The sequence below is a fragment of the Gekko japonicus genome, unplaced genomic scaffold (genome assembly GCF_001447785.1).
Source record: "Gekko japonicus isolate JY-2015 unplaced genomic scaffold, Gekko_japonicus_V1.1 scaffold589, whole genome shotgun sequence".
Lineage (NCBI taxonomy): Eukaryota > Metazoa > Chordata > Lepidosauria > Squamata > Gekkonidae > Gekko > Gekko japonicus.
The window spans coordinates 712182-723820 of record NW_015163105.1 but is presented as its reverse complement, the minus strand read 5'-3'; the positions used below and the strand labels follow the sequence as shown (position 1 = coordinate 723820).

At 46.9% G+C, this 11639-nt stretch overlaps 1 protein-coding gene and 1 non-coding gene across 2 annotated transcripts in view; both read right to left on the bottom strand.

Annotated features, from left to right (window-relative positions):
- Positions 1–1661: 1661 nt before the first annotated feature.
- Positions 1662–11639, bottom strand: part of DIS3 (DIS3 homolog, exosome endoribonuclease and 3'-5' exoribonuclease) — a 38757-nt gene continuing 28779 nt past the window's right edge. The window contains exons 18-21 of the mRNA XM_015406780.1: positions 8850–9018; positions 7756–7914; positions 6298–6420; positions 1662–1935 (exon numbers count right to left, since the gene is read on the bottom strand). Of these exons, the coding sequence (XP_015262266.1) occupies positions 1849–1935; positions 6298–6420; positions 7756–7914; positions 8850–9018 (538 nt within the window). The 3' untranslated portion in view covers positions 1662–1848. The remainder of the gene's footprint in view (positions 1936–6297; positions 6421–7755; positions 7915–8849; positions 9019–11639) is intronic.
- On the bottom strand, positions 7203–7276 carry TRNAL-GAG. The gene has a single exon. It is a non-coding gene; the product is annotated as a tRNA-Leu (tRNA).

The window sequence follows — 11639 nt, the reverse complement described above, 5'->3', positions numbered from 1 at the left end:
GAAAGGGACTGGGTCGGCCCTGCTTTATGGGACAACATCCTGAATTGTGAGACAATGACAACTCTGACCCAGATGAGGAAGGGCTCCCTGTTTGCAGATGTCTGGTCCGTGCTTCTGTAACCTTGAGGCTAGACTACTGTAACATATTCTACTTGGGGCAGCCCTTGAAGACAGTCCAGAAACAGCAGCTGGCACACAACGCAGCTGCCCCCACTGTACTTGCTTGTACTCTGAGGTCCCTTCACAGGTTGCTGATTAGTTTCCAGTTCCCATTCAAGACGACGATGCTCCCCTGGAAAGCCCTCCATGACCTGGGGCCCACTTCCTTGAAGAACTTGCCCCTCTCTTTGCCTGCCCCCATACATCAGCTTCATCCTTCCCAGGAAGGTCCTCCTTTCAGGAGCCCCCTTGACCAAGGAACGTTCAGCAACAGTCCAGGGTCAAGCCTTCTCCGAGGCCACTCAGCAGACCTAGAGTCAAGCTATATAGGATCAGAGCACCCACTTTGTTTTTCTTTTGGCTAGTGTCTTGCTGGTGATGAGGACGCTAGAAGATAATTGTGGGTGGTGGTAATCTGAGTGCACATTGCCCACCCTTTGAAAAAGCAGAAAGCCAGATCCATCCTCTTTCCCCGAGAGTCCCTTGCCTACCTTTCTAGAAAACTGAGAAGCCAGCTCCCTGAACTACCCTTGTAGTTCCCAGACCACTTTGAGAAACACTGGGCTATCTACTCCTAATCTACCTTCTGACAGTGACAAATAATTTTTAAAAAGCCCTCAGTGTTAGCTAGCCATCACCTAGATAGGCTAGCCTGATCTCAGAAGCTAAGCACGGTCACAATTTAGATGGTCAGTATTTAGATGGGAGACCACCAAGGAAGTACCGGGGGGGGGGTGCTATGCAAGAAGCAGGCAATGACGAACCATGAAAACCGCGACAGGGTTGTCATAAGTCAGCTGCGACTTGACATCTTTCTCAGAATAACGAATTCAAAAACCTCAGCCAAGAGTTTCCTTTTCATTTTTTCTGGTATGGCAATTTTATACTAATGGTATCATGCAGAGCGTCACCAAAGAGGCATCATCAGTGCTTACTGTATGAAACTGGACTGGGTATCATGCTGTTTGTCCTTGCAAAGAGAGCTGGGATCCTGCATCCAGAAACAGTAATAGCCAACAGTGGCTTTCAATCAAGTACCAGATATTCAGATTTTGTGTGACGCCTTTCAGTAGATATTAACCAACAAACGAGTTTCTTGCTGTGTCCAAGGGAAATCAGTGGGAAATTACCTCACCCCTTCCGTTTGTGGGAATTTCAGTTTGGATCTATGGATTGTTTTAGCCGAAGTCACTGTTCCAGTTTAAGGTGGTCATAGTGGTAACACCACTGCTGTTCCCCTGTATGTGTGCCTTCTGGAGAGGGGAGATGGGAAATTGTAAGAGGAGGTGGATGAAGTAAAGGAAACTGAGGTGCACATACATGTGGTAGAAAAGTAAATCAGAAGCAACTCCCCTGTTGTAGATCGGGGTTAATGGTGGATCCAAGCTCTGAGAAGTGTTGAAAACACGACACACCAAGACTACTAAATACCAGTTGAAGGACAATGCTTTATCAGGAAAATATCTGTTCCGTACATCCAGAGATTTCTAGAACTATCGGCCTTTTGTAAGTGGTGACATTACATACAGATTTAAAAATGACATTTTACCACAAATATTAAAAAAAACATTTAAATAACGTTACAAATCTTTGAAAGTAACCTCTAAAACTGTATAAAATTCCATATACAATTCGTCTCCAATGTAAATTCATTTCGTATTTTGGGTATTGTAGTTGCTTGAAATGAAGCTATTTGCTCAGTTTCTTCTTCTTCTTATGAGGTTCATTCTTACTGCTCACTTCTGTGGCCTGGCCGGGGACATTACCGCCCGATATCTATCGGAAGAAAAGTTTAAGAAGTAGAATTGCGTCAAACTAGTAAGGCCTTTTGGCTGTTCGGATAAATCAAGCCATCTTAACATACTGCAAAACCTCAATGAAACTGCTCTGAGGGGCATCAAAGGGAACAGAAATTGTGAGGCCGCTCTCAGGAGCATCGGTCCTTACTGAAAACAGCTCTCCCTTTGCTCTCACAAGCTCACGATCAACAGAACACGCTGCGGAGCTATGGAAACAAAAGGAGGCTGGATCCTCATCTACAGTCCCCTCCGGGGTCAAAGACGGGTTCTACGGAAACAAAAGGAGGCTGGATCCTCATCTACAGTCCCCTCCAGGGTCAAAGACGGGTTCTACGGAAACAAAAGGAGGCTGGATCCTCATCTACAGTCTCCTCCGGGGTCAAAGACGGGTTCTACAGAAACAAAAGGAGGCTGGATCCTCAGCTACAGTCCCCTCCGGGGTCAAAGACGGGTTTATCCATGAGCCCCTTTTGCTTTTCCCACTGCAAAATAACTTTATTTACAGCCCATGACCAGAATACAAATAAGTAAGAAAAAAATGACCATAGCCTGATAAAATATAAAAATTAAGGTATACAAATATAAAAGTGTATAAAAGTAATTAAAACTAATACTACTACAAATACAGCAGTTTCTAATCTGACTACATAAAAATATAGATACAGAATACAATCAGTGTTCCCTCTAAGCTGAGTTAGTGTGAGCTAGCTCACGGTTATTTAGCCTCCAGCTCACACACTTCTGTCTTTGCTCAGGAAGGATGGCTCCAGAGCAAACTAATTTATGCAGTAGCCAAATCAGCGGCTCACAACTTTAAGGACAGTAGCTCACAGAGTAGAATTTTTGCTCACAAGACTCCACAGCTTAGAAGGATCATTGAATACAATCAGCTACTATCTTCCACATTAATTTGGGAAATGTACATAGAATGCAGTTTAATCGCTTGGGAGCAGAATTGAGCAACCTGCTGGGTGATCTCTGTAACCCCTGCAAAGTGAAGGGTGGCAGTTCATTCCTCTGCACTTGGAAACACAGGAACCAGAACACGGAATCCAAAACACGATCGGATGTTGTTGCCCTTCCTTACATGCCCAGAGTAATGCCGATCCCCACTGTGGGGGACAGGAAGGGATTTTCCTCCCAGCTAGATTTGGCCCTACGGATCCTGGAGGTTTTTTTGCCTCTCTCTGGGCAGAGGGCGGGGGTCACTGGGAAGGTAGTTGTGAATCTGCTGCACTGTGCAGGTGGGGGTGGACTAGGGGACCCATGAGGGTCCTCCAGCTCTGTGTTTCTAACCTTGACATGTTGTAGCCTGCCCCTTCTAACGGGTTTTAAGTTTTGCTGTGCGCAGGAATACCGACACGCCTCCAAGAACACAGTTCCTCCAAAGCAACGGCATTTTCCGGTTGCGGAAGACAGAATACCAACTTCCCGCCATCTCTCCCCTCTTGCTTTGGGTCCTCCTTTTGTCTGCAGGCCGTGGACGCCGTGGCGCCTGCCCGGTGCCTTTAGAAAGGGGCCAGGCGGGGCTTTTGCCCAGCTAGGCCTCTGATTGGCTGTGCAGATTTATGGAAGTGTTGCTTTGGCAGCAGCTGCCACCAGTGTTCCCTCTAAGCTGAGTTAGTGTGAGCTAGCTCACAGTTTTTTAGCCTCCGGCTCACACATTTTTGTCTTAGCTCAGGATGGCTCCAGAGCAAACTAATGTATGCAGTAGCCAAATTGCTTGCTCACAACTTTAATGCCAATAGCTCACAAAGTAGAATTTTTGCTCACAAGACTCCACACCTTAGAGGGAACATTGGCTGCCACTACAGCACAGGGATCCACCGTGTGCAACTGAAGGGAAGCTACAACAGCCATTCGATGGCTGCCTCCGCCTCTGGCAGCAGATGTTTTGTGGTGGCCGTTTTGTGCCCGAGGCTACCACATCGTCTCGGGATCCCAAAGGCGCCTGCAGGCTCAAAAAGGTTGGGGACCCCCCTGTGCTTGAGCCCCCCCGCCCCCCCGAGACAAAATTTGAGCGGGTTGCAAAGTTTCGGTGGGCTGCAGCGGGGAAGTCCCGTTCAATCGACACCACGGATGTTAACAAACCCTCCAGGGGCCCTTCCAGAGTCGGAGCCCTCTCTCCACACACCTCTTGTGGAAACGCCAGATGGCCGTCAATGTCCTTGAACGTATCAGGATGACGCAGCTCCTTCCTGCTCTGCCCGAGGGTCCAGGAGAAACCCCAGGCTACGGGGGAGCAGTTTTGTGCTGGGACTCCTCTGCCCAGGAACTGGGGCGACGCTGACAGAGAGCCCAGCCGAACACGGGCTCTTCACACGTTACGGAAAGGGGACGTTACGTCACGCCTTAGAGAAAGAGGTACTTTTCTCCCTTTCTCACAATACAAGAACTCGTGGGCACTCCATGAAATGGCTGAGCGGTCGGGTTAGAATGGATAAAAGGAAGTCCTTCTTCACCCAAAGACTGATTCACACATGGAGTTCACTGCCACAGGAGGTGGTGGTGGCTACAAGCATGGACGGCTTCAAGAGGGAATTAGATAAACACATGGAGCAGAGGTCCATCAGTGACTATGAGCCACAAGCAGTGTTCCCTCTAAGCCAAGTTAGTGTGAGCTAGCTCACAGTTTTTTAGCCTCCAGCTCACACATTTTTGTCTTAGCTCAAGAAAGATAGCTCCGGAGCAGACTAGTTTATGCAGTAGTCAAATCACTCGCTCACAACTTTAATGCCAGCAGCTCACAAAGTAGAATTTTTGCTCACAAGACTCCACAGCTTAGAGGGAACATTGGCCACAAGGTATAGATAGAAACTCTCAGTTTGGGGCAAGTGATGCTCTGTTTTCTTGGTGCTTTGGTGGGTCAACAGTGGAAGGGCTTCTGGTGTCCTGGCCCCACTGGTGGACCTCCTGATGGCACCTGGTATTTTTGGCCACTGTGTGACAGAGTGTTGGACTGGATGGGCCTTTGGCCTCTTATGTTCTTATGTTATGTTCTTAAGATGTCGGTGGAATGGCACAAGCAAGCCGTTCAGCCTTCCAGTCCGACAAAACACACTCACACAGAGTAATACTTGACCTTGCCGTGTGTCCGACTTTATTCTATTGCAGCTTTGGCCAAACTTGCATAACGTAAGAGCCACACAGAATAAATGTCAGATGTTTGAGAGCCTGCAAGGCATGGGCAGATATTACACGTTTTTACTAGGAAATATGCAAATTTGCTTTTTTATTAACATTAAATGAGACTGCCAAAAATAATAACAAAAGCGGTAAAAGCAGATGTTGACAATGATATTTATTTGTCCAATGATATTTGTCTGCTAATGATATTTAGCTTCCCCAGCGGCCCTGCCAGGAGCCGCACCATACGTGTGAAAGAGCCGCATGCGGCTCCCGAGCCACAGTTTGGCCACCCCTGTTCTACTGTATCAGTTTTACTCTCAAGGCCTTCGGCCAAACGAGCCTATGAATAAAAGGAAAGGCTCCCAACACACTGACCCCTCCAGCACGTGAACAGTTAAGCTGTTTTATTATCTACTGCAGAATTCTTCCTGGGAGAGAACAGGTAATGAACACGCGGGCACTTTAAACCCCCTTAATGTATGGAAAAGACAGTGTTGGCGACTTGCATGAAAAGACAAGCTTGCTTCACTAACATTCTTCTACAAAAGTAAAGCCACCCATACATCTTCCCCCACCCCATCTGAAGAAAGAGGTGCACCTTTAAACTAGAAAGACGCATATAACACCCCACCCAAGTGCTGCAATTTTTACTTACACTTATGTCCTAAACGGACACAACATTTGGGAGCAAGCCTAAATTGGTTGACTCAGAAGTAAGGCCCGTGTTATTCAGTGGTGAAAGTGCCCCTAAGACTGTAGCCTTCGCTCCATTTATCTGTAGCTAAGCTCTAGTTAACGGGGCTGTGGTGGCTCAAGTGGTTAAGACGCTGAGCTGCAGACCGGAAGGTTGGTAGCTCGAGACCCGAGTGTCACATGACAGAGTGAGCTCCCGTCTCTGGTCCCAGCTCCTGCCAACCTAGCAGTTCGAAAGCAAGAAACTGCAAGTCAATAAATAGGTACCGCTTTGGTGGGAAGATAACAGCGTTCCGTGCGCCTCGGCATCTAGTCATGCCGGCCACATGACCACGGAAACGTCTTCGGGCAGCGCTGGCTCTTCGGCTTGGAAACAGAGATGAGCACCGCATCCCTAGTCGGATTCAACCGGCTTTCGAGCACCTTTACCTTAGCTCTACTTAAATAGTTACGCAGAACATCCTTGTCTTCCTCATGCCATCTACAGTGCTTTTCTTTCCCACGCAGGCAGCCTTACCTTTGGTTCCACAAGGGCCATGCGGATTTTCTGGTGCTGAACGTTGGACGCATCTAACATGATGTTTACTTTCACTTTGTCAAAGGTATAGAAGGTTGTGCCTTCCACAGTAAGAGATGGAATCTATTTAAAAAAAAAAACACCATTTTTTTTTCAATGCCAAGGTTTGTGATCCACAACAAGGCAATAAGACTTAAGTGTGTCATGCGGGGAGGGAAGGGTATAAATCTGACAATAAATAAAAATAAATAACTAAATATTGTTCCAGTTTATACTTAATGCGTATCTTGCACACATGAAGCTGCCTTAAAGTCAGTTTGGTGTAGTGGTTAAGAGTGGCGGACTGACCAATGTTCCCTCTAAGCTATGGAGTCTGGTGAGCAAAAAATCTACTTTGTGAGCTACTGGCATTAAAGTTGTGAGCGAGCGATTCGGCTACTGCATAAATGAGTTTGCTCTGGAGCCACATCCTTCCTGAGCTAAGAGAAAAATGTGTGAGCCGGAGGCTAAAAAACTGTGAGCTAGCTCACACTAACTCAGCTTAGAGGGAACACTGGCGGACTCTAATCTGGAGAACCGGGTTTGATTCCCCTCTCCTCCATGTGCAGTCAGCTGGGTGACCTTGGGTCAGTCACCATTCTCTCAAAGCTGTTCTCTCAAGAGCAGTTCTCTCAGAGCTCTCTCATCCTCACCTACCTCACTGTTATGGGGAGAGGAAGGGAAAGGAGATTGTAAACCACTCTGAGACCTCCAAGGGAAGGGTGGGGTATAAATCCAGCTCTGCTTCTTATACTGAATCAGACCCTTAGTCCATCGCAGTCAATACTGTCTACTCAGACTGGCAGTGGCTCTCCAGGGACCCAGGGCAGAGGTCTTTCACATCACATACCACTTTGCCCTTTAACTGGAGGCGCCAGGGATTGAACCGGGGACAACCTCTGCATCTCAAGCAGGTGCTCTACCACTGAGCCACAACCCCTCCCAAAGTCTTAAGTCAAAATACATCAGAATTAGTTTAAAACTTCCATCAGTTTTGGCTTAGGAAACAAGCTGTGCAGTCCTATACAGAGTTCCTCAAGTCTAAAATCAACAGGTTAACAATGGAATAGATCTACACAGGATTGCACTGAAAATATTCTAACGAGAACACAGGGCTTCCAAGAAGTTGGTTAGCTTACATGGATATGGGCTGCGAGGCAGATGTGTCATTCTGGCACACCCAGCTGGAATACTCAATGCACCAACCTATCAAGCTGCTTGGAAAAAATACTTCCCGCCCCACAGTTAACATGATTCCCTTTATGCAACTTCTTGCTAAGATCCAAATACTTTTTGAAACTTGGGGAGTCTGAAAAGGAGTTTGGTGGCAGAGACATTCCCAGAGCGCGCTCCTGGATCTTTGCTGCCTAACGTGATTTCACACTGTCACTTCATTTTTGCGGAAAGGTATTTTTGTACCTCGTCACTGTACAGAAGTGCCGGTTTGGGCTTATCCTTTTCTTCAAAGAAGACCGTGCCTTCTAAGCCGTATTTGGGGATCAGAACCACGATCGCATTCTTCCGCACGAACAGGATATAGGCCTCCTCGTTCACTACGCCTTTGCTCTTGAAAAACAACTGTGGAAAAGAGCACACACACACAAAAATGGACTGAAGTGTTTAAACTAAGCGGTAAGGGCCGCCGGAAGGAAAAGTCTGTTTTGGAGCGGGACCCCCCCCTCCCGGACAGGAGTCCCCAACGTGCTCCTCGTGGGCACCACAGTACCCCCTAAGTACCCAGCAGGGCTTCTGACTGGCCGTGCAGATTAAAAAGCAGGCACTTATGTCTTTTTTTAAGGTCCTTCTGTTAAAATGTTACGGTTTGTAATATTTACTGATTTAGTTCATTACTGATATTGAGTTGCATTCTCATGAAGTTGTATCTTTGTTATTGGTGAAAGTATGGCTTAATTTGCTTTGGATATAATAATAAAAATGTTAAAAAAAAAAAAAAGCAGGCATCCTGTTAAAGAGAGCTTCTGCCTGATACGTTGAAGAGGTACTGTTAGATTTATACATAGCCTGACATTTTGCGGTTGGCTCAGTCCTCTGAGGCAACCATTTTGCGACTGTGCTCACTTCCCTGTGTCAGAATTCCAAAGATGTCCACAGGCTCAAAAAGGCTGGGGACCCCCGTTTAGGAATAATGGGTCAAGACTCTTTCTTAATTCCTGAGCTAGGGGAGGCCCACCCCCAGCAAGAGAAGGAAAGGCAGAACTGCCATGCTCTTTGTTTCTTTTCTTGACACGACGGCCCTGTTTATTCCCCTGCTAGCTTCCAGCCCCTAGCCGTTCCGAAGGAAACAAGCACGGCATATTCCCATCGCCTCCCGGTCTTGAACCTCTAGCAGCCTACAACAACGATCCTGTGAGGCGGCAAGCGATAGAGACCCCCTTTAAAAGCTGCACTTTAGAACAGCAAAATCCTAAGCGCGGGATTTTTTTAAAAAAATGAACCGACCGGCTCCACCCTGCCCAAATTCCTGGCAAAATACAGGAACAGAACCATGTCACCTGGGTGTGAAAGGCAACCGACGCCCTCTGTGCGTACTGAGCCATTTTATGCCTGTAGTTGAGGTTGTTACACAGTTCTGCCAGTTTGTGTTTGTCTGTGAGGTCAGGATACGTGCAGTCTGCCCCTATGGCCACAGCCAGCAGTCGATGCACGATGATATCAGCGTATCTGTGACGGAAGAAGAATCAAGGATGTTATACGTTGGACACATGAAAACGTCTTATATTGAATCAGACTTCTGGTCTGTATTGTCTACTCAGAGCTACTGGCAGTGCCTCTTCAGGACCTCAGGTGGAGGTCTTTCACATCACCTCCTAGCCTTTGAATCAAGATGCCGGCGACCAGTGTTCCCTCTAAGCTGAGTTAATGTGAGTTAGCTCACAGTTTCTTAGCCTCCGGCTCACAGATTTTTGTCTCAGCTCAGGGAGGAGGGCTCCAGAGCAAACTGATTTATGCAGGAGCCAAATTGCTCGCTCACAAATTTTACTCCAGTAGCTCACAAAGCAGAATTTTGGCTCACAAGATTCCACAGCTCAGAGGGAACATTGCCGGCGACTGAACCAGGGGGCTTCAGTGTGCCACGAAGATGCTCTGCCACTGAGTCGTGCCCCAGAGACCACTGCAATTTATTTGTTTCAGGTCTGTAAGTCTCCAGTGGAGCTGTGTTTTATTGAAAAGGATCTTCAACATCTGCCGTTCATTTACAATCGATGAATATTAAGAGAGGCAGGATAAGACTCCGCCAATGTTAAGCACACGCCAACGTTAAGCACAGTCTTAGTGCAAGAGTTAGGCATACGGCTTCACTAAGCCATTTGTATTGAATCCAATGGGACTTGAATGTGTTCAACTTTGTCTAAATCGCACCTGTACAGTTCTTAATACAAACACAGGAAAACAGCTATTTTGGAGGCTCAGTAGTTACAAAACGGTCACTCTGCTATTACAGAGAAAGGCGCTGTAATGCAGTCACGGTCAGAAACATGGCTGTAAGGCGAAACGGGTACAGACGAGAAGGGAATCCTTCCCAGTGACAGACAGTCAAAGTTCGTAGCTACAAGCTAAACCACAGAAGTGTGAGGCGGCTTAAGGTGGCCTCTTGATAGGCATTTCCCCCATGCAGTAAAACAAGCCCTATCCTTCCCTATAAATACCGCTTCAGACATGTGGGTGGCTGTTCCATAGAGAAGCCAGTGGTGATTTACAAAGGCAAGAAGTGTGGAAGTGCCGAGCAAAATCCAGTATAAGAGCACAATAACACAAAGATCAGTATTATAAAATCCCATCCTAAGAAAAGGGAGGGCAAGATTAGTATAATAAGATCCCATCCTAAGAAAAGGGAGGGCAAATAATTGCACGTGGGTTCTAACTGTTACGGTAACTGGGCCCTGTCCAATCGGCTCTATATACATTTAGGTTACAATGAGGTCAGTGGGAGAGATATCTGCATGCTGCTGGCAAATCTGTGTTTTCCATGGATGCCATCAAGAAACACCGCCCTCTCCACCTTCTCCTGTTAGCTCGATTCCACTGCTAGAAAAGGAGGAATTTAGCTCCCTTGCCACCAATGTTCCCTCTAAGCTGTGAAGTCTTGTGAGCAAAAATTCTACTTTGTAAGCTTCTGGCATTAAAGTTGTGAGCGAGCAATTTGGCTACTGCATAAATTAGTTTGCTCTGTAGCCATCTTTCCTGAGCGAAGACAAAAATGTGTGAGCCGGAGGCTAAAAACCTGTGAGCTAGCTCACACTAACTCAGCTTAGATGGAACACTGCTTGCCACCGTGGCCCCAGGAACTACACAGTGGTGGCCCCACGGCCCTTGGAATCTCCTTGCTGGGGTAAGAAGGGACTGCTGGGAGAAAGCGAACGTGGCAAAGACCCACAGCTTCTGCGGATAGCACTCTGGATCCAGTTCCTTGTGTCTTCTAACAGTTCAGAGATTTTACATCCCCCTGCATGTGCCCCTATCTAAGCCCCCCCCCCCACAGTTATCCTCCCCAATGCTTCATTCCAGCACTTTACTATTAACCAATGAACAAATTCCAAAGGGGGGGGGAAGAGAATGAAGTTCTGAAAGGTAAACTCAAATTATGCTATGTAAATAAAGCACAGGCACTAAAGCACCTTTGGACGACTGCACAACTTCAGACAGAAAAAGCAGCGTTAAGAAGTCCTCTTTCCTCATGCAACTGGATGGCTACCAAACCATCTCTCTAAGAGAAGCACTGCAAGAACATGGCTGTCACAGATCCCTCTTGAGCCACTGTGGTATAATGGTTACAGAGTCAGACCTGGCAGGTCCAGGTTCAGATTCCCCCTCTGCCATGGAAGCTGGCTGGGTGAGCTTGGGCCACTCCCTCAGCCTAACCTACCTCACAGGGGTGTTGTTGTTGTGAGGATAAAATGGAGGACAGGAGAATGCTGTAAGCCAGGGGTGTCAAACGCATTTGTTATGAGGGCCACATCTAACATAAATGAGACCTTGTTGGGCTGGGCCATGGGTGTCATAAAATGTAATGCCAGGTAGCGGAGATATAACATTTATAAAGGACACAAACACAATTAAAAATATTTTAAACTTTAAATAAAACATGTTTAAAACAATGGCACTCTTGCAATATTTTGTCTATTTAACAGTCGCTGATAACTGACACCTCTTGCTCTGAATTACAGGATCAAAATGTCTGTGCTGTAACAATTCTGAGTATGCTGTTCAGGTGTGCATCCAGGGCTATTTTTGGGCAGGAACGCACAGGAACACTGTTCCAGCTGGCTTCTGAGTTGGCCATG